General features: G+C 40.0%; 1 protein-coding gene across 5 annotated transcripts in view; it reads right to left on the bottom strand.

Moving 5' to 3' along the window:
* Positions 1-209: 209 nt before the first annotated feature.
* The window catches only part of LOC132157484 (neurexin-1a-like), a 157941-nt gene continuing 134017 nt past the window's right edge, over positions 210-24133 (bottom strand). For 3 of the 5 annotated variants that reach the window (XM_059566841.1, XM_059566840.1, XM_059566844.1), the window contains 4 exons: positions 21504-21593; positions 19992-20314; positions 18905-18983; positions 210-1143 (listed from right to left, as the gene is read on the bottom strand). In XM_059566841.1, the coding sequence (XP_059422824.1) occupies positions 839-1143; positions 18905-18983; positions 19992-20314; positions 21504-21593 (797 nt within the window). In that variant the 3' untranslated portion in view covers positions 210-838. The remainder of the gene's footprint in view (positions 1144-18904; positions 18984-19991; positions 20315-21503; positions 21594-24133) is intronic. The other 2 variants (XM_059566845.1, XM_059566842.1) reach the window with 1 other exon arrangement.

A 24133-nucleotide genomic window follows, 5' to 3' on the forward strand; every position in this document is an offset into this window, starting at 1 on the left:
AGATAGTGACGTGCTCTCCCGGTGCTTATTTATAGTCGCGCCGGTAGTGACGTCGGAGGCTGTCGCCGGCACAACAAGTTGGTGTTTTTTCAATGTATGCTTCAGACACGGGTCACGACGAGGTGTTCCCCAAAGCGGCCCCTAGAGGACGCAGTGTCTCATTCCCTACTCAGGGAACTATGGTTACATACGTAACCTGAGACAGTTTTACTGTATAGAAACAAATTAAATATGACATTGAATCCATTATCACTGAGATATCCACAATTGCTTTGCAGCCATTTGTTTGAAAAAAATAATGCCATAATATTCTTTTCCCTTTTAACATCAGCTGTCAAATTTATATAAGCTCTACCTGTATAATACTTATCAAGTCTGAGAGACTTGTTCTGTCATTTCTTATTCTCTCATTCTTCAGTGATGCTTCAGGAAAAAAAACAAAAAAACAGAAAGACATTTTGTAATAGTCCATTACTAACTTCATTCCCTTCTTCTTGCATTTGTTATACAAGAAAGTGCCAGAATCCGGGTAGATTAGGTAATCTTTCCATCACTTATGGGTAATTGTTGGGTATTTAATCAGCTTGTCTTATCTTGACCAGGCTGCTGGACATCTCCTGAACATCTGCAAGTGTCTGTCCACCAGTTCTATCATCCATTTCAATGTGCATGAATTAAATATAAAAGATTTCCACTGTACGCTGTTTAATTTATAATGACTAAATGTTTTCCCATAATCCCTCAGTCTTTGTTATCTTACATGAGTAGTTCTTATATTTGACTTTTATGAGAACTGTGGATGAGAATGATGGTCCTGTAAGGAGCAGGAATAATAGTATCACACATAATACTCCTTGTTTTTGTTTTTCTTGCTCTTGCTGACACTACTTGTGGCATCCACTGGTTTCTCCTTTACAACTGTTCCATTTGATTGGGCTGAATTGCAAATGTAGTTGCGGCTCTCATCCACGTGGTACGATCCTTCGTCACGGTTGCGGTATTTGTACATGGCGTAGAGAAGAATGAGGATGCAAAGTGCGGCAGCAACGACGATGCCAACCACCATGCCTGTGGTACTGCTGGACTCACGGAAAACCTCTGACTGACCAGGATAGCTCTTCACCCCTGGGCCTGTAGGGTTAGCTGAAGAAACAAAAACATCAAAGGTCAGTCCATCAAACATGTTTCACTAAAATTCACCAACTTGGCCAATTTGGAATATTGTTTTCAAAGTATACGTGAGATACTTCCAGCTTTCCCACACAAAACACTTTATCCCAAGTTTCCCACACTTTATCATATTGATCCAAGTACTGGCACACACACACAGACACACACACAGATGCTGATTTCAGTGAATTGTGGGGATTTTTAACATTTTCAGATAAACTTATAATAAGAAATGGTGAAACTGAGTATACATGCACTACCCAACAGGCCACATCTCCGACATGAGATGACTTCAAAATGCAAGAGCTATTTCAGTACAATATAAAGCTGTAAACATCCTTTGTTGACACTGAATCTTTATGTGTGAGACACTGCTTATCTTAGTGAACAGTAGAGAGGTCATATCATGGACAAATTATAGTTACTGCTTTTTCAAGTTAGTACTTTGAAAAACAATATATGATTATATTATAGGTATTCATGCAGTTATATGACCACAGGCCATCATCAAATTTTGATGATAAAACAGGCTACTTAAAGTTCATAAAGGAAAAAATACTATCCACCAACACTGTGTGCAAATTCTTTAACATCAAGTATATGCTGCTTCAATAGAACAATTACGTGAATATGGAGAATATTCAGTTATAAAGTAAATTACAAACCATGACAAAACTGCATATATTTAGATGAGTTAATGCTTATAAAACCTGATAACTGCTTGATAACTTAAGTTTGTAGCTCAGTGTGGCTTTGTTTATCTGTTGAAATCTATTTTACTATCACTCTCTGTTGTTTAATTGCTAAAATATAATTTAATTTTCACCATATTTCTGATTTGATCAAACTAGTTTGACATCATCCACCTGTAATTTTAAATCTGAACTCTGAGCGCTGCATGTTAGCATTCCGTTAGCCTATAAGCTTGTCAATCGCATCTCCATTTGCGTTTCCTACTGCTTCTTTTTCTCTCTGTCTCGCTCTGCTTTCTTTTCTCATTTGTTCCATTTATTCACAAGTTCGGTCTTAAGAGCCCGTGCAGCAGGGCGATTGGGTCACTATGAGGCAGCATAGTCACGGGTCAAAACAACTCTCTTTCGTTCCAACCAAAAACATCAAACCAATCATATCAATGATATGATCACTGTTCATAAACTACATGTGGTTAGTTTGACAGAAACCTGGCTAAAACAAGATGATTACATTACTTTAAACGAGTGTACCCCCCCCCCCCCCCCAAAAAAAAAATCACTCTTATAAACATGCTGGATCTGAAAGGTAAAAGGGGAGGTGTTGCTACAGTTTATAGCAATATGCAAAATGTATTGGGGTTAGACAACACGTGTCAGGTCCTACTCACTGTCAAAATCATACTCTCAACTAAATACTGTCACATGGAATTGATGTTGATGGTGTTGAAATTCTGCAGTAGACCTATAATATCACAGATCATTATCTAGTCATATGTATATTCCATATAGCTAAAGCTGTAAATTCAACTCCTTTTTCAACTCCTTGTTTGCATATCGGTCCAACTGGTGGACCGATGATGCCATCTCCAGTGCCGTCCACTCAGGACTCGCACATCTGGACAAAAAGGACTCATTCGTCAGAATGCTGTTCATAGACTTTAGTTCAGCATTCAACACAATCATCCCTCAACAGCTCATTTACAAACTGGTCCAGCTGGGGCTCAACACTTCGCTGTGCAACTGGCTGTTGGACTTTCTGACTGGAAGACCTCAGGCAGTACGGGTCGGCAGTAACACATCCAGCACCATCACACTCTACACTGGGGCCCCCCAAGGATGTGTGCTGAGCCCCCTCCTCTTCACTCTGCTAACACATGACTGCACACCGTCACACAACTCCAACCTCTTCATTAAGTTTGCGGATGACACGACTGTGGTGGGTCTCATTAGCAACAAGATGAGACAAACTACAGGAGCGAGGTGAGCCGCCTGGCCGGGTGGTTCAGTGACAACAATCTCTCTCTGAACGTGGAGAAGACGAAGGAGATTGTTGTTGACTTCAGGAGAGTACACACTCAGCACATTCCTCTGACCATCAATGGTGTGACTGTGGAGAGAGTGAGCAGCACCAAGTTCCTGGGTGTGGACATCACAGAGAACCTCTCCTTGACTGAAAACACAGAGCCCCGCCCCCCATCATGTACACCTTCTACAGAGGCACCATCGAGAGCATCCTGACGAGCTGCATCACTGTGTGGTATGGTGCCTACAATGAGTCCAGCCGAAAGACTCTGCAACGCATAGTGAGAGCAGCTGAGAAGATCATTGGTGTCTCTCTCCCCTCCTTCCAGGACATTTACGGAACCCGTCTCACTCGCAAAGCCCTCTGATCCCACACACCCATCACACAGCTTCTTCAGTCTGCTGCCATCAGGGAGGAGACTGCGGAGTCTTCAGGCCAGGACCAGCAGACTGAAGGACAGCTTCATCCACCAGGCTGTCAGGAAGCTGAACTCGCTCCTGAACTTGCCCCCCATCCCTCTTCTGCCCCAGTCACCACCGAACTATGAACCCCCCCCCCCAGATCCCCATGTCCTTCCACCCCCCCACCCCAACTAATATACGATGGCATGCACCAGCCACTTTGTGCAGCATTGGTCTGCTCGCTATCTCATTCAGCACGGAACTGTCATAATTCTACTACCTTTTCAGTCAGTTAAACAAAAAAAATGCTTTTGAGCCCTTTGTCACTTTAATCAGACTGAACAAGCTTATTTTTTTAACTAAAAACCTTTTATCTGCACAGTTTGTTCACTTCACAGATTTGCACTCTGCCATGTGCCTTGCACTGCTTTATTTAACTTTACTTTTAATTTTATTATATGTCTTTTTTACATGCCCTTATTCTATGGTTGTATCTTATTTTTATATTTGATCTAGATTTTTAGGCTCTACTGTTAATGTTATCTGTATGCACCGGGGGTCTGAGAGTAACGCAATTTCGATTCTCTGTATGTATGTACTGTACATGTGGAAGAATTGACAATAAAGCAGATTTGACTTGACTTGACAAATATGCTAGAACCATCACCTCCACCACAAAAGACTCCTAAGTAATCTTCCTTACTTATCTAAATTCCTCAGCACATCCAATAGCTCAGAACAACTTGATGGTGTAACAGAAACTATGGACTCTATCTTTTCTAGCATTTTAAATATGGTTGCTATTTTACGCTTAAGGAAGATTAGGGAAAAGAGTCCAACACCATGGTATTACGTATTACTTAGCAGGAAAATAATCTCTCCTACAGAAAAGCCTTAAAAAACTGCTAGATCTGATTACCTTATGTCTCTTTTAGAAGAAAACAAACACAACTAAGTATTTATTCACTACAGTGGCTAAATATATACCATCAGCAGGTGCTGACATTACCCAGCAGCAAAGTAGTAATAACTTTATACATTACTTTACTTTCAACATCGAAACTATTACAGATAAAATTGTAACCATGCAACCGACAGCCACTGTATCACATCAGATTATTGTTATAGATCCTGTGAGGAACAATTCTACTAATGCTCTTCTATTGGAAATGAAGAATTGTATAAACTTGTTAATTCATCTAAACAAACAACATGTATGTTAGACCCTATTCCATCTAAACTACTAAAGGAGTTGCTTCTAGAAGTCATAGATCCTCTTCTGAATAGAATTAACTTGTCATTGTCATGATTATATGTCCCAAAAACCTTCAAACTGGCTGTTTTGGGCCTCTCATATAAAATAAATAAATAAATAAATAAATAAATAATTAAAATAAGTAATTAATTACAGACCGATCTCGAATCTCCCTTTTCTGTCAAAGATAATAGAAAAGGAAGTATCCTCACAACAATGTTTTTATTAGAGAAAAATGGTATCTGTGAGGATTTCCAGTCAGGATTTAGACCATATCATAGTACAGAGACTGCTCTAATTAGAGTTACAAATGGCCTGCTCTTGTCATCTGATCATGGTTGTATCTCTCTATTAGTGCTATTGAATTTTAGTGCGAATTTGACACTATCGACAACATTCTTTGAGAAGACTACAAAATTATGTTGGCATAAGGAGAAGTGCATTGGCATGATTCAAATTGTACTTATCTGACCTCCATCAATTTGTGGCAGTGAATGAACAGGTATCAAACCAATCACAAGTGCAGTATGGAGTATCACAAGGCTCAATACTAGGAACCTTACCTTTGTGTTAGCTTTCACTGTTAACTGGATGGCTACTAATATGTTTTTAAATTCGAAAAAAAGAGGTGTTAATTATTCGACCAAAAACCTTGCATGTATTAACCTAGAACACGGTCTAATATTTGATGAATCATCTGTTAATTCTTCGTCATCCGATAGCAATCTTTCCTTTGAAAAACATGTTTCTAGCATTTGTAAAACCGCATTTTTCCATCTTAAAAATATATCTAAATTACGACCTATGCTCTCAATGCCAAATGCAGAAATGTTAATTCATGCGTTCATGACCTCAAGATAAGATTATTGCAATGCTTTACCGGGTGGTTACTCTGCATGATTAATAAACTCCAGCTGTTTCAAAATGCAGCAGCTAGAGTTCTTACTAGAACCAGGAAGTATGACTGTATTAGCCCAGCTCTGTCAACACTGCACTGGCTTCCCATTAAACATTGTATACATTTTAAAATCTTGCTAATTTCTTATAAAGCCCAGAATGGTTTAGCACCTCTGTACTTGAGTGAGCTCGTATTGTATTATAGTCTTTCATGTCCGCTATGATCTCAAATCTCTAGGCATTTGATAATACCTAGAATAACATAATCAACTGCAGTAGGCAGATTGTTTTCCTATTTTGCACCCAAATTTTGGAACAATCTACCTAACACTTTTGGTGGATGCAGACACACTCTATCCATTAAATCTAGATTAAAGACCTATCTCTGGCTCACACATAATATACTATTGCATTTCTATCATTCAAATCCGTTAAAGGATTGTTAGGCTGCAATGATTAGGTCAACCACAATAAACACATCCCATAACACCCAATGTACTTTTAACATCGTTAGAAGAATAACATCTGCGCTAATATTAGTCTGTTTCATTTGTCTGTAGCCACCTGGATCCAGTCCGTATCCAGATCAGATAGTGGGATAAGCATCTAGAGACAACCTTGACTGCCCTGAAATGTCAGTGGAGACCAGGACATCTAGATATCCCCAAGACACTGATCCCCATAGAAGACCTTGTGTCCTAAACATCCATCCATTTCCTGTGGGACAAGACCACAGGAAAAAGATGAATCCTCTGCACAATCTGACTCTGCTGCAGCCTAGATTTAAACTGGGTTTGTCTGGCCAGAAGAGAAAGACACACCATTTAATATTGTAAAGCTACTTTAACACAATCTTTATTGTAAAAAGCGCTATATAAATAATGATGACTTGACATGACTTGTTGTTTTACAGAGTCTTCTGGATTTATAATATTTCAAACCTTTGAACTGTTTACCAATGTCTTTACTAAGCGGCTAACTGTCTGTGCTTTACTGATAAGTACAGAAGTGTCATTGTTTTGGTGTGAGTGCCTTTCCAACAAGTATTATACAGGCCCAACACATACACACTCCCAACTCGTCATGTATTGATGTTTGGTCAGGAGCCCTTTGGCATCACTTTTTGATGCACAGGGTACCCCAGCATCATTTTTTGACATTCAGGTTCCTCCATTGCTTTAAATAGGAATTATGCTAAAGCAACAGGCACTGGTAATGTTATCATCATGATTCAATTATATACTGGGGTAATAATATGCAGAATCCAAATCTTAAGTACTTATCCTGCTTGATCTGTCCACTGCTTTTGACATGGTTAACCACCAGATCATTTTATCAACCCTACTGGGAAATTGCATCTCAGGAACCACACTTCAGTGCTTTGAGTCTTACCTATCAGATAGGTCCTTCAAAGTATCTTGGAGAGGTTAGGTGTCCAAGTCACAACATCTAACTACTGGGGTGCCTCAGGGCTCAGTTCTTGGACCACTTCTCTTCTCTGTCTACATGGCATCATTAGGTTCTGTCATTCAGAAACATGACTTTTCATAAAACTGCTATGCTGATGACACTCAACTCTACCTCTCATTCCATCCTGATGATCCGATGGTAGGTACTCACATCTCAACTTGTCTAATAGACAATTCTTGCTGGATGAAGGACCATCACCTTCAACTCAACCTTGCCAAGACTGAACTGTTGTGGTTCCAGCAAACCCATTGTTTCATCACAATTTCACCATAAAGTTAGGCACATCAAACACAACTCCTTCAAAAACAGCCAGAAACCTTGGTGTTATGATTTATGATCAGCTGAATTTCTCAGACCACATTCCTAAAACTTTCCAGTCCTGCAGATTTTCTTTATTCAACATCAAGAAGATCAGGCCCTTTCTTTCATAACATGCTGCACAACTCCTTGTTCAAGCTCTTGTTCTGTCCAGGCTGGATTATTGCAATGCTCTCTTGGCAGGTCTTCCAGCCATTTCTATCAAACCTTTACAATTAATCCAGAACGTGGAAGCAAGATTAATATTTAATTAGCCGAAAAGAATGCAAGTCACACCTCTATTTATCAATTTGCTTTGGCTACCAATAGCTGCTCGCATAAAATTCAAGGCATTGATGTTTGCCTACAAAACCACCGCTGGCTCTGCACCCATTTACCTAAATTTATTTCTTCAGACTTATGTGCCCTCTAGAAGATTGCGTTCTGCAAGTGAATGTCGCTTGATTGTGCCATCCCAAAGAAGCACAAAGTCACTGTGACGAGTGGGGCGGGGCCGAGAGCCGTGGGAATGGAGCGAGGCCAGTGGAGTGATCGGAAATGAGCGACACCTGCTACACTCACCGGTCTCGAGTCCCACGGAGGAGATCGGAAGGATATAAAAGAGGAGCAACGACAGTGAAGGACGAGAGAGGACCAGGCCTGGGCTTTAGTTTATGTTTTGGTTTTTACTAGTGCACGACAGTCGTCCGCGAGGGGTTTTGTGGTTATTTTGGTTATTAAAGCCTTTATTTGATTTTCCGCCGATTACCGCCTCATTCTTCCCATAATTATGGAGTTTGTAAAGTGTTACACTGGTGCCGAAACCCGGGAGGAAGGAGGGACGCGCTGCCGAAGATCCCTCACCGCTGGGGTGAATCCGCGGTGCCATCGAGCATGGCATAGCAGTCTGGCGCTGTGGACGCTTGAGGCGGTGGGCTGGAGTGAGTTACCGGGACGGACGGACAGTCTTCCGAGGCAAAATTTGTTAGAGGAATAGATTCGGCATCTGTTACATGTTTTATATTGTTCAGACGTGGGTAGGTTTAAGGAAGGGGTGGGGTTAGGTGCTCCAATGAAAGAATAAATTTATATAAATTACAAAAATGTTTTACAAATGCATGCAAACCATAAAACTAAGACAAATAACTGAAAACAATGGTGTACCTTGCATGTCGAAAAATTACGCTAAAGGGGTACCTTGAGTGTCAAAAAATTATGCCAAGAGGTCCTGAACAAGCGTCAGTATGTGACGAGTTGGTGGAGCCGAGGGTTTGTTGGAATCTCCTCCCCCTTTCTCTTTCCTCAGAATGGGTATGGGCAGGATCTACCAGCCCTGCTCCGCCAACTCCCGTCACACCAATGCCAATTACAGAGAGTCTGGCTTCACTAATGTCAACGGGTTTTCATCGCCAACTGGCGTCACCCATCCACTGCCTCCGAGACTAGGAGTGTGTCTCGACTTTGAGAAGGGGCGTGTCACATTTTTCAATGCCCACTCTCTCCACTCACTATGGGAGGGGCCTGTGGACTGCTCCGCCCCTGTGTGCCCTGCTTTCCATTTCATTGGAGGCAGGACTCTGCAGCATTAGGAGCTGGTAGCCAATCATAATGCAAAAGATTAGTCACTATTCAATCATGTGTTATGAAACTGAACTGAGCTCTTATTATCATTTTTATAATTCAATTTTAGAGACAATTGTTATTAATTGCACCGAATATCAATCTCTTATTTTTTCTTTTTGTTTTGAGAGGCCTTTATTGTTGTACTTCTTGCTGAATTACTGATGAATTATTAATTTGCTGATGCCACCTATATCCCCTACACCTACACCCCAAGAAAAAAATTAAATTTACATATTCACATTCAATTTATGTTCATTTAAAAAAGTAACACTAGCTTTTCTAATCTTTTCAATTTCTATGTATTAGTTTTCTTTTTTATTTATTATACAAGTAACACAAACAAACCATCAAACAAAAAAGGCCTCTAACACTAGCTTGCTCTATAATTTTCCTATTCTATCTTTTTTATTTATTTATTATATGATTAAAAAAACCTTGCTACGTGTACTGAATTAAGATAACTGAGGCTTGTTATTGCACTTGCATATCATTGCTCTTTTGTTGATTTTGATTGCTTCCATTGTCCTCATTTGTAAGTCACTTTGGAAAAAAAGTGTCTACTAAATCATTAAATATTAAATTTTAAATGGAATTTCAGGATTCTTGTGGCTCAGTGCACTGGTTATGATATGAATTAAATGTAAATAATACAGTTTTTTTTTTTTTAATGAAAATTTAATTAGTTATTTTTTGTTTGAACTAACAACCAAATTTACTCTTTGCTTTTCAGAGTTTTCACCATACATTAATGTGAGTAAAGAAGACAATCCTTTGTAGCTCCTTTCTATATTTTCTGCCAGTCATTTTATCCTTGACTAATATTAGTATGTTTGCATTACAGCAACATACTGCCCAGATGATGAATCATGATCTACTAATTTCTCTTGGACAGTTTCAGTCACATTTTGCAATATGACAGGGCACAAAGCCTTAGAAGTTATTTCTTGCATATCTTGTGTAAAATGTATGTGTATGGAGTATATTTTAGCCTGTTTTACATAATTAGGCAATAAGAATTCATGAATGATGCTGCGGATAACATCAGTTATCATACTAACCAGCAGTTTTGGAAAAGAAAGAGACAAGCAAACCCCTGCCATGGCAGTCTGTTGTGGTCTCTTCAAGTACATATCAGAGTCAAGTACCTTCTGTAACTAAGCCCTCACTTCCCAACAATATTAATAATGTCTGCACAATGAGTAGTCTTTTGGCTCTCCAGCTATTTCAGACTTTACAATGGAAGGCTGGCATCAACACAAACTGCTTTTCTCATTTTCCTCCAACTTGTATGTGCTTCCATTCCTTCTAACAAATAAAATTGTCATTCATAAAAAATCCCAGACACAGAGCAAAAGAGGGAGTGTATTTTCTCACAGAAAGACAGCAATGTTCTATTCAATAAAAGGCATTGTCAATGACAGTGTTTAAAAAGGTTTGAAAAGGATAGTGTTGGAAAATGTTCCCCTGAATGAGGCCATATATGAAAATATATGACCAAAATATGACTGACAGTGTCGAGGCTTCATCTTCATGACGCACATGCTCTGAATCACGTGCAGATTTTTTTTTTATTTTGCATAAGCTGTGTTTGACTAGAAATGCTGCCCTGCCTCATCCTTTGGCAAATGTCAGAGCAGGCGCAATCTCATCTTCTGACCTACCTCCATCTCCTGAAGAGCACCTGACAAAGTTAAAGCAGATGAAGGTGCTGTGGGGATTAAAAGGTCAGTCGTATTTGTACATTTCTTTGCAGTTTTCTGCATCACTTTTGTCTTTTTTCTTTGCATTGTCAACAAAGATGTGGCTACACGGCAAGTCAGATGACATATTCAGGAATAAATTATTATGGGGGATATTTTGTATTCCTGAAATAATATATTGCACAACAAATATATGTAAAATAATAATATAATTAGTTATTGTTAATTATTCATTATATTTTACATAATATTGTTCATTGGACGCCTAATGGAAAGTTTAAATAAATATGGCACAATATAACAATAATATTACAGGAAAAACGCAGACTGGACATTGGACTGCACAGCATTTTGTTAAAGCTGCAGTCCAAAAATTCTGCCTCTTTTTTGCCATCTCTCTTTGAAAGCCTGCAATTGCAGCTGTTTGCGGAATTATCTTCCTTGCTTGGGTTGTGTGCCGGCACGGCTCAAGCACGGATTAATCTAATGTTTTGATGAGTTTCACGAGTTCACGCTTACATATAATTAGCTTAGGTATGGTATGCGTATTTGGCGTGCTGTCCGGGGAAGGGCTCCGAGCTTGGGAATGGCCCGAACCTACGTAGAGTACCCCCCCTTCCCCGTCTAATTATAAAGTGAACTCGAAGTGAGGAGATGGGATGGAGGAGGGATGCTGATTAACCGTTAATGGATAGAGGTAAGTCAGCGATATTTATACTGTGGGAGTGATTACTAGATTGTGGTCCACCTGTGTTGATTAGGCTAAGTATTTGACGCGCTCCTCCCGAACCTTGTTAACGAGAACATCAGATGTGTGGCAGTCAGTCACTGCACCGATGTGGATATTTACTGTACTTCACAAGCCTACGTCTTGGAATATATGACTGAAACAATAATTTTCACAGAGTATTGTGACAGTAACAGATCTGCCACGTTTGTTTTGACCAACTAAGAATAATTATATCACATCAAACCATGCAAATTAATTAAAATCAACATCTCAAATTATTAAAAATCTCAAATTATTAAAGTCAACAACATCAGAATTCCCTATAGTGTCTATTAGGGTGTAGATTTAAATTTCTGTACAGTCTAATCTCTAATTGTCAAACCACTCCAATTTCATATTAAGAAATTATTTAAAAACCAAAAAGCAAATTATGCTCCCTTTGAACTGGTTGTCATTTAAATACAAATATTGTGTAATACCAGGCTATCTGTAATCAGAAGCATATTTAAAACTGGAATATAATTTAATTTCATTCACACATGTTTCATAAACACATAATTCTTTCTGGATTACAATCATTTAATTACATTTAATTATTCTAGCTGCTGTGAGAAAAGGCTATAAACGATCCGCCACATATAGTATCCTCACATGTGATAGCCTAGTAGCCAGCCAGAACAACTTCTTAATGTTTACAGAAGTGATGTAATGACGTGGCAGCATGGTCGAATTTCCAGCGAAAACCTACCCGTATCACTCAGATTAGAAAATATTATCATAAACTAACCGTTGTGAATCGGGCTAAAGTAAAACGATAGTTTTGAACACTTGTTGGTTATGTACTTGCACAAATATTGATTTTGGATCTTTTTTAACCAAAAAAAGTTTCAGACTGCAGCGTTCATGGTGGTCATGTGCTCCCCTTGCCCTGCCTCCTTGGCTATCTTCACTTTCTATGCCCTTTTCTTTCTGACTTCCCTTCGTCTCATTGTCTCAGATTTATGTCACTGATTACATTTCACAAGAGCCCAATACTGGTGGACCCTTGCAATGGGTTCAACAAGAACATCTTAAAACCTTGACCTCTTGCAATCTGCAATGGACATGATTTATTATTCACATTTTTGTCCATATAAATTAGTTTTATGCACCATTCAATATGTCTATAGGTATGCTTGGACAGAGTTATGTCGGGTGGAGGTTAAATGAGCAATTTGATGAGTGATTTGTTGTGAGATCAAATTTGTGTTGCATTGTAGTATATAGAGTTGCCTAAAGTGTACATATGAGTTGGCTTATTCCTTCTGTAAAAATGGAGGTCTTGAGGATCTCTCCATATAAACTTCCCTCGTCCACTTCATGAATGCACTTTAAAATAGTGGCGGGGGATTCCACCGTGGGGAAGTGCTTAGGGAATTTCACAATTGTGTGTCAAAAAATTTAATTGGATTGCACCCCTTGTTTTTCTGTATCACATGTTGTTAAGTCTTTGCCTAGTCCTCATTGCGCTCACATGTTCCTCATGTACTATTCTCCATATTTATTTTACCCTCTACAATCATGTTCTTGCCAGATTGTTTTGTACTTCATGAGGGTTGCCTTAAGTTTTTTTTTCTTCTAGTGATTAGCTTTAGTCTTGTTGAACTTTGTATTTTCCAGCATAATTCCCAGTCCTCAGTGACTCTCTGTCCTGCTCTGTTCAACTCTGCCCAGTTTGAACCTACACTCATCTGCCCCACCCTCGTCTTGACCTCCTGCATGGTTTCTGACTCCCAGTCTATTCCAAGCCCCCTGGTACCCATTGGCACTATCTAGCCCATTGGTAAGGCAGGGTTTAATTTTTTAGAAAAATAATGCACAACCAAGGTGGTGATGCGGTCAAGACGCGAAGCAGAGTGGCCGTTACTCCTCGGGTGTGCATTATTTTTCTAATGCTTCAATGGCCCGAAGTAAATTATTCCACTTATGAAAATCGCTTTGAAAACTGTCTGAGCATCTGTATCAATTGTGTTGCAGCCCTTTTGCTATCAGGTAATGATCCTTTTCTTTCTACAACTTGTGTCCATATTAAAAACTATTGTATCCTTCTAAAACTTTTCTTTTGAAGAATTATTTTATCTTTTCTTTTACCTGTATAGGTCATTTAGCTCTCCTCCCAGAAGCAAGTAACTTTTTTTGTTGTTGTTTTGGCTAAGAACCTAAATTAACAATGACTTGCTTCTACCCTCTTTAAAACAAATAAATGTGTTTTATTTATTTATTTATTTATTTTTGCTATAAAAAGTGGTTGTCACATTTCCAGGGCAGAGGATTGAAGGGAATCTTCCTCGTTCTCTTTGTTTTTCCCTTCGGTTGATTTTTTAACTGTTCCCCCTTTGAACTACCATTCATAAGCATTTATAAATAAATACTAATCAGTGACCATTATCTACTGTCTTTCTTACAATAAATGAAAATCCTTTCTTAAAAATTTTTCAAAGACCGTTAATAATAGTTTACGTATTCTTTTCTCTTTACTTCACTTTTCTTCTGTCCATATTCACTGTTGTTGTTTTTCTACACACAAGCATCAATGTGCAATTAATCTACAATGACAAGCTCAATCAACCTACATTAAAATTTCTGATGTGGCCCCCTGATGTGGGGCCAATTGTGTGGGATAACCACAACCCAAACCGCAGTTTTAACTTTTAAAATAACAGGTACAGACACATTCAGTCAGTGTTGGGGAAAGTTACTTTTAAAAGTAATGCATTACAATATTGCATTACTCTCTAAAAAAATAAGTAATTACATTACTTAGTTACTTTTTATGGAAAGTAATGCGTTACGTTACTTTTGTGTTACATTTTAAGTATGAGCAAGGCTTAATTGTTTTTAATATAAGTTCTATTTATAGCAAATGTAAAAGCCCTTTCACACCAAAAAGTTTCATGAATAGAAACAATTAATTCACATCTGTACAGCAGAACACAGGAGAATAAGGTTCAACACTCTTCAGCAAAAAAGAAGAAAAGAAAAAACGTCTCGGGTTACGGCTGTAACCCTTGTTCCCCGAGAAGGGGAACGAGAACTGCGGCGAACGACACTTTGGGGAAAGCCCCTCAGTGTAGCGCCTCTGAAGTATGAATGAAACTGAGCCAATCTTGATTGGTGTTGCGTCATGACGTAATGTGTGACGGCATATGCGGAAGCTATAAAAAGGACGCCGGCACACAACAGAGACAGCTTCTGTGATGAAGCAAGCGCTCCCAGGCAGGGGGACGGTTGGCGAAGGGACGCAGTTCTCGTTCCCCTTCTCGGGGAACATGTGTTACAGTCGTAACCTGAGACATTCCCCTTCAAGGGAACATCGAACTGCGTCGAACGACACTTTGGGGGAACGAGTTCCCACTATGCCGCAACGAGCCCTGCCTGTCCTAGTGTGAAGCTGCGCACAGGCACACTTAGGACAAGAGCACAAGGGTGCCAGTTGTCGATGGAATGTCCAGGCTGTAAAATCTAATAAAAGTGTGAGGGGATGGCCCATCCTGCTGCATCGCAGACCTCCTGGATGGGGGCCCCTGAGAGGAGGGCTCTAGAGGACACCATACCTCTGGTAGAATGAGCCCTCACGGCCAGAGGTGAAGGCAAATTGCGCACCTGGTAGGCCATAGATATAGCTTGGAGAATCCAGTTACTAATGGTCTGTTTGGAAGCAGGAAGCCCCTTCTTGGGTGACCCGAAACAAACTAACAACTGGTCTGACTTCCGCCATGAGGAGGACCTCTGGATATATATTTTCAGAGCTCTGACAGGGCAAAGCAGATGAAGTCTCTCCTCATCCGCCGTCACGTGAGGTGGAGGATGAAAAGCCTGCAGAACCGTAGGCCGTGCCACATTAGACGGCACCTTGGGCAAATAGCCTGGTCTAGGAAGTAGGATGGCTTTGATGTTGTCAGATATAGAGAGCGCCTGGAGATCTCCTACCCTCATCAGAGAAGTAATGGCCAACAAGAAAGCCACCTTAAGGGAAAGGTTCTTGGCCTCAGCCGACTCCAGCGGTTCAAGGGGGCCTCAACCAACCCTCCGAGAACCACCGCCAGGTCCCAAGTGGGAACCCTGGTATGAGCCGCAGGTCTCATCCTCCAAGCCCCATGGAGGAAACGTACGACCAACGGCTGTCTCCCCAGAGGCCCATCACTCAGAGGAGCGTGGAAAGCCAAAATGGCAGCCACGTACACCTTGAGAGTGGACGGGGTAAGACCACCTGAGAAGCGATCTTGGAGGAACTCCAGCACCGAAGCCAATGGAGCAGTTAACTGGGTCCACCTCACGATCTCTGAACCAAACGGTGAAAACATTCCATTTTAGGCCATACAATTTCCTCGTGGAGGGAGCTCTAGAGCTGAGTATGGTCTCCACTACTCCTGCTGCATAGAGGGCGAGACCTCAGACCCCCTTGATGGTTTATATAGGCCACCACCGACATATTGTCCGTCCTCACAAGGATGTGATGACCCTTGAGATCCGGCAGGAAGCTCCTCAGAGCTCGGAACACCGCCAACATTTCCAGGCAGTTTATATGCCAGGAGGAATGATGGTCCTGCCATAGACCTCTCGTAAAGCGGCCGTCCACGACCGCGCCCCAGCCCGTGAGGGAGGCGTCTGTCTCCATATAGGATGGAAATGTGGAAGTATGCGTCCTTCAGATCTATCGTGACAAACCAATCCTCGGATTGAATTTGGTTCACGATGATGGGAATAGTAAGCATCTTGAACCTGAATCTCCTCACAGACCGATTCAAGTGCCTGAGATCTATTATTGGACGCAATCCCTCATCCTTCTTGGGAACTAAGAAGTAGCGGCTGTAGAACCCGGACTCCCTGTCTGGAGAAGGAATACGTTCTATAGCCTCCTTTACCAGCAGAGAGTTTACTTCTTGCTTCAACACCCGACTCTACTCTGAGTTGACTACAGTCCAGACCACCCCATTAAACTTTGGTGGGCGGGAACCGAACTGTAGTCTGTACCCCTTTTGAATGGTGCGCAGAGCCCAAGGAGAAATATTCGTGAGATTTTTCCATGCATCAAAACACTCTACTAAGGGGACCAGCCTCTTGAGGCTGGCCTCGGGTATTAATTGGGATTCGTTCTTGGCCCCCTGAAGTGGATCTCCGGCAGGGTTCGACCGAAAACGATTCTCGATGTGTGGACGCGAATTCTGCCTGGCCGCAAGACTGTGGGGCGGACAGTGCAGGGCACGTTCGCTGGAGACCGATGCGTCCCGAAGCACACTTAACGGCGGGAAGTCGACATCGGTTTCCTGCGGGCTCCTTGGAGGAGGTGACCTCGATTGCTCCCCCATGGGTGGGGCCGCCCGCAGAGGGCCTGGGCTGGCTAGGACCTCTTCGTTGAAGCCTTCTTCGCCTGCAGGACGGCCCTCAGGTCGCCCGGCTTAGGCTGAGGCTTCGGTTGAGAGTGTCGTCTATGCCCCCAGGCTACCTGAGGGGGGGCTCTAGAAGCGACACTCTCTTTTTGCGCCTGTCTATAGGCGGAGGAGCTGGCGGATGGCTGCGGATGGCTGCGGATGCCCACTTGGGGCAGGCTTCTTATGCCTCGAGCCGCGAGGGAGGTATTGTTTGAAGGCTGCAGACTGTTTCTTTGCCTCCTGAAACCTGTCGACGATGACATTAACTGAGTCACCGAACAGGCCAGAAGGCGAAATCGGGGTATCAACGAGGAAAGCCCTGTCCTTCATCCTTGATGCCTGACAGATTTAACCATAAGTGTCTCTCCGAGACCACCATTGCTGCCATGGAATTGCCGATAGCACGGACCGTTTCCTTGGTGACTCGGAGAGACAAATCTGCAGCCTTCCTCAACTCCACAATAATTTCCGGAGTTGGACCCTCGCCCTCATCAATATCTTTAAGAAGATCGGCCTGGTACGCCTGCAGTACTGCCATTGTATGCAGACTAGCGCCAGCCCGACCCGCAGCCATATAAGCCCTGCCCACTAATACAGATGTATCACGGCACGGTTTAGTGGGCAACACCGGGGTTTTTAGGGATGATGTCGACTCGGGGGCTAAATAAGTGGCAAGTGGCTGTTCCACCAGAGGCATCATCCCATAACCGTTCTCTCGCCCCCCCAAGATATTATTATAATTTAACACAGGGGGGTTGGACACGCGAGATGAATGTGGTTTGTTCCACGATTTACACAACTCGTTGTGTAAATCTGGAAATAACGGTAAACCCCAATGACGAGTTTGCTCTCTGTGCTGCAGGAAACGCTCGTCCAACTTTCTTTTAATAAGCGTTACCTGCCTCTCATGTGGCCAACTGATATTAAGATGGGCCACTGCATGAGAGACAACCTCCACCAGCTCCTCATATGCGGGGACACGGGGTGGTGAGTCATCCCCAAAATCCCCGCCTTCGATGCTGAGCACGTCTACTTCCTCGGAAGCACCGGGCTCTCCACTCGTGCAGAAGAAGCCGCGGGGTGTGCCGGGCGGGAGCGCAGCACACGGATTGGCAATCTCTCACAATCCTCGCAAGCAGCCCCCTCGAGAGCTGCCCGCGCATGCTGCACTCCCAAACAATGCACACACATACGATGTGTGTCCCCATGTGTGATATAACGTGGGCAGGGATGCACACACCTCGTGAAACTGCTTGTGCTCGCCATAATAATGCTTGTGACTGTAGACAATACAACACCAAATAAGACAAACAAGACAAAGAGCACTTGCTGAAGAACAGAAAGCTGTCTCTGTTGTGTGCCAGCGTCCTTTTTATAGCTTCCGCATATGCCGTCACACATTACGTCATGACGCAACACCAATCAAGATTGGATCTGTTTCATTCATACTTCAGAGGCGCTATGCTGAGGGGCTTCCCCCAAAGTGTCGTTCGACGCAGTTCGATGTTCCCTCGAAGGGGTACAATGAAGCACTATTGTTAGTTTATCTAAAGTCATTTTTGCTTATTAGTATGGTTGAACTGTATCATCAAAGGTCAGCAGCTGGGCTGAATTAAAGCACATTCACATTTAGTCTAGATCTACATCATGTTCACACAGCGCACACAACGCCCCTGTACTTCTGATTTCTCCCAATACTGGGACAGGAGTCAATAAATGGAAAAAACAAAGTAACTGGCGTTACTTTTTAAAAAAAGTTTTTTAAATTAAAAAGTAATGCGTTACTTTACTAGTTATTTGAAAAAGTAATCTGATTACGTAACTCAACTTACTTGTAATGCTTTACCCCCAACACTGCACATTGTTGTAGAAGAACAACAGAACTGTTGAGGTGAAAGTGAGGACAAACAGTCAGGAAGAAAAGTGGTAATAAAGAGATGACTAACCTAACCTACCTGAGCTTGGCTCGCACGGGTCAATGTCCTCATCGTCGCTGGGGCACTCGGCAGATGCCACCAACAAATCATCAGTAGTCTGGAAAACAGATGATACGGGAAAGAGTGGATGAATTCAAGAAGAACTGCACACAGAAAGAAAAACATGGAAAAAAAGAGAAATGGAAAATTGAGCTTAATTGAATGGGTATACATCACATTAGATTGAGACACTTCAGCTGTGAAAAGTATAACAATAAAGAAACTAATTATTATAATAGATTACAGACAGTCAGAATGGTCTGTTATAATAATTTGTTTGTTTGTTCAATGTGAATAACTGCTACATTTGCTGGGAGAGAATTAAACATTTTTATTTCTGAATCCACTTTCCATTTCTTGAAACAACGATTACATATAACCATTATTAAATCACTAGCAAGCTAAGTTGAAATGTAAAAGTTTATTTACAAAAAAAATGGTTCAATATCACATATGTAGACATTATGAAGGGCGATGTACTGTATATCATATCTGTCACATCAAAAGCTAAATCCACTGTCCTTACTCTCCGCCCTCCTCTTTGTTGTCTGTGTTTATTTTTTTCTTTTATTTTTTTTTCTTCTTGTCATTGTTGTTCATGTTTGTTCTATTAGTGTAAACAGCCTCGATAATTAAATGTAATACTTTGTGCATTGCCTATAAGTTATTGGGTCTTTGACTATGAACAGTTCTAACTGCCTTTTATTAATTATTCTTATACAGTAGCTTATACTAGTACTACTGCAATTTTGTCCAAGGGTAGTTTATTCTACTTTTACCCTGATCACAAACGATGCACCACGACCACAATATCAGTAATTATGCACAAAAGTATTTACAGTTAGTTGTTCTCGTACTGGCATTAATACTAAATACATTATGAATATTGTTTCACTGCCAAACGACACAAAAAAGACAATTTTGGAAAAACTCTGCAGCACATTCAATAGTTTTGGGCCATAAAATCATGAAAAAAGTCCAACTAAATTCTGATGGGACAGGTAGAACAAAGAAATGGAAAGGAAAGGGTGGAGGTCAACTAAAGGAACGAGTGGAGTTGTCTGACCTGCTGAGGGTCGCTCGCTGTACTCGGTTTGATCTTGTGGTTGGAGGTGGTTGTGGTAGTGATCTCCATGACTGAGGTAGAGGTTTCAGAGCGAGACACCGTAGCGCTGGACTGTGGTGATATGGAGGATGACTGCACCTCCCCAACCAACCTTACGCTGCCTTCGATGCGGATGTTAGGTTCTCCTTCCACAGCCATGTTAAATACCTTCAGACCATTGTAATAGAAACCGGACATTTGGCCCTGAAAGGCACGGTTGTGGTCTTTTTCCCAGCCTCCGATCTGGATGGTCATCTGGCTGTTGAAGATTGTGAGCTGACGGCCTGCAGGAGAACAAAGTTACTGCAATACAGAAGAACTTAGTGCAGACTGAAGAGAAACATACATGAGGGAGAGTGATGGAAATAATCACGCCTGAGGAAAAGACGGATTATTCAGGTACTGGGGAATGTTAATGCCCAACAATTTATCATGGCTGTAATGAAGGGATGCTTATGAAACACAAATAATGAAAAATAAAAGATAACAAAACAGTGGTAATAGGTTTAAATTGTGGCACTTTGCTAAAATACCTCTTTAACACTACCAATTACCAACAACTGGTTTAATTCCAAATTAAGTTTTGCAAAGCTAAAAATTACTGATTAAAATAAAAAAAAATATATATATTCTGTTGTCATGGAGTTAAAAACAATTCCATGATAGATGTTAATCACTAACAGTCAATCTGAAGGCAGCTTAATAACTTTATACACTTAAAAAAATCATCAGATATTAATGTTATGTAGGTGTGCAGTATAATGTTCAGAGTATGTACTATAAATATAACAATAACAAACATGTATGCCTTTTAAGCAAGATGAGTTGGATTGGATGCAAAGGTAAACAGGGTGGTCATGAAACAAAGGAAGACCGAAAAACAATTCAATTAAAAGAAACAAGAAAAAAAATTCATTTCATTTAAAAGATTATACATGCAAGTCAAAGTTATTATATTTTTTTTCAGTAGATGTTTTATCATTTTCTTAGCTACACGTAAATTTTTCTTAAAGGGACTCAAATGGCAATTAATATTTTTTAAACATTATTTAAATATTATATATTATTATATTGGTAATTATTACGGTGCTTAGTATGATTATTAAATATTATCTAGTTATTCTGGCTGTCTTTTTATTAATATGACAAAAAGGTACACAAATGTACACATTTACAGATGCAACAATTTGTCAGTTGACTATATTAACACAATTATCATTTTAATTTGGACATTTTGATTTTATGATTTAAAAGATTAAATTACATTAAAATACTTTTAACAAGCTTATTCGAACTTACATCTACAGTCCCTTTAACCAAAATTTATGACATTTATTAACTTACAGTTATTACAAGCTACATTTATCTATTTAAAATCCATACTTTAATTTACCTAAATGCTTAAATTATTGCTTTATTTCACATTTAAATATATACTACTTAAAACTTATTAAGTTTTAGCAGTGTTTTTACCTTTGTCGAGTAGCCAATCGTCAACTACTCGACCGAGTCGATATGGAATTCGCTGTCTAGCGATCGCCAGCCGTTCACTATCAATGTTTCCTTTAAAGTTTAAAAAGACATTTCATTGGTTACAATCCAAAATCAATGGGGAACTTTAGAACTTATTATTCGAGCTGTTAAAATGAAAAGATTTTAGATCTTGTATTAGATAAATTCCACTCAATTTCAGTTTATATTGTGCGTGTATTTTCAGTTTAGTGAATTTTATGTTTGTTTATAAACCCAATGCAGAACTTATACAAACATAAGAGATCTTATATAATTGCCATTTACACCAATCATCCTGTTTGCAAAAGTTTACATTACCTTAATTCCTAATATAGTGTACTGCCTTCTTGATCATCAATAATTGTTTACACCTTTTGTAATAGTTTAGTCCCACAAACATAACTGAAAAGCTGGATATCACCATCATGCAGTAACTGTTGGAAGAATTTGAATATGCAAATAATGTTGAAAATCCAAAGAATGAGCAGTGACTGGAAAATTTTCCATAAAAACAGTAGGGAGCATCATTACTCAGGATAAAGCAGGGACTGCCAAAAAACATATAAACAGTCACTGATCACTGAGGAAGGGATACACAGTATATCAAAATCCAAGGGGATGTAAACTGAGCAGGATAATGTGTGTATATCAGGGCAGTCCTAAATAAATAATGCTATTTTTATATCTTTTTATTGTTAAAATGGTAATCAATTATTGTACACTTACATATATTCTGTGCACATTTAACCTATATGATATAACCTAAAGATAAATTACCAGTATGTGAAAATAGGCTTTGTGAAACAAAGCACAATCAAATGTTGTACTCCAGAATAAAGCTATCTATGTTATTTGTTTCCATCTTCTCTCTTTTACATTCATTCAGTTAATATTTTTAATATTACTAATACACAATAAAAAGTCTATTTTACTTTAGTTTTTTTATTCGTATCTTAACAAATTAACATATTCCTGATATAATTTTTCAAACATAGTCACATTATGCTACTAATGCAAAAATCATAATACTGTAAAATATAAGATACCAACAAGAATAGCAGTTTCAATCAACATGATGTCCATAGATGATGCTATGGGACTTTCTCCCAAGTGTAACAATTATATCATTAATATGTAATAAAAATATAATATAGAATCACTCCAGTTCATTGGTTGATACCGATAATATCGCTCTCTGAGGAATTGTGTCACTCTCGTTCTGCATCTGCCGTATGGCGGGTGGATTGTGCCATAGATAACCCACCGAAGGAGACAGTCATCTACTTCAACATTAGAGAAGGGGTACCTTGCCTAGAAGTCTACACGGGTCTAAAAATTCATACCCGAACCCGAAGAGACCCAAAAATTTTATTATAATAACGATTGCTCATCCAGTGCCATGGCTGCTGACGTTAGCTTTACTTATTTGCTATCTGTGCTCTCTGAGCCGAGTCTGAGCAAAATTTTTATATAACAACAAGATGGTTCATTCATAATATTATAGTAATAAAAAGTCCCGCCTTCTAAATAAAAAAGCCACTTGTCAAAGGTAAAGTCTTGCATCATTTTTTTTTTTTTTTACCTTATTCCAAATTATTGGTCTTTAAGTTATGAGGCATTATTATTGTATATGGGACTCAGAAAACAACAGTTTTTAAAACGCATTCAGGGAGTCGAGAGCTAACCAAAAGGCCCTTGAGCGCACATGTTTCTTACATTTTTATCAGCTATTTCTCAGAAGGAGAATGTCCCAATGAATCTTTTGACTCTCCTTGTTACAGTTTTTGTGTTATTAGTCATTACTTTTGTGTATGTCACTCAGAGAAACAACACCTTCAGTGAGGTGAAAATGCCTTCGGGGCATAAACGGTTAAACTGTTTTGAAACAGTCTATAATCAGGACAAATTGGTAATAGAGGAGGGTATCAAGTTTGGCTTATCATCAGTTCCATGCAGTGATGTTTTTATAGGGGTGCAGCAAACAGTCTGGGGTGGCACAGAAATCTTCATTATTTCAATATTAAAATGTGTTTGTCTATAATGTACTGGACTGTTTTAGAACTTCTCAGTCCCAAATACTAAATGGATCATCCAAACTTTTATCAGCAACAAATGCAAAGCAAACATCTGTTATTTTATGAGGGTTTAGCAGAGCAAAAGGCATGGATGTCTGGCATGTGTTAGGGTAGGATTGACATGGAGACATTATATTGACATTGTACAAAGACTGCCATCAAGATGGCGTCTTTCATGGGAAGTCCATGGTTATTAGATCAAGATAACACAAGCTCTCATTCTGCATGTGCTACAACAGCATGGTTTAATAGACACAGAGTGAATGTGTTAGATCAGTCCAGATCTGTCTCCTATATTGAACATGTATGACCCATCATGAAAAGGACAATCAGGCAATAATGACCACAGACTGATGAGCAGCTGAAGTCTTGTATGAAGCAAGATTGGGCAAACATTTTGCTTTAACAGGTAGTATCCTCTTTTCACAAAGAATTAAACATTGTAATTTAAAGGAAAGTTGATTTGACAGTGTTAAACGTGCCTGTCCCAATTTTATGTATATTTACAGATTACAG

Source organism: Carassius carassius, chromosome 14, assembly GCF_963082965.1.
Source record: "Carassius carassius chromosome 14, fCarCar2.1, whole genome shotgun sequence".
Taxonomy (NCBI): domain Eukaryota; kingdom Metazoa; phylum Chordata; class Actinopteri; order Cypriniformes; family Cyprinidae; genus Carassius; species Carassius carassius.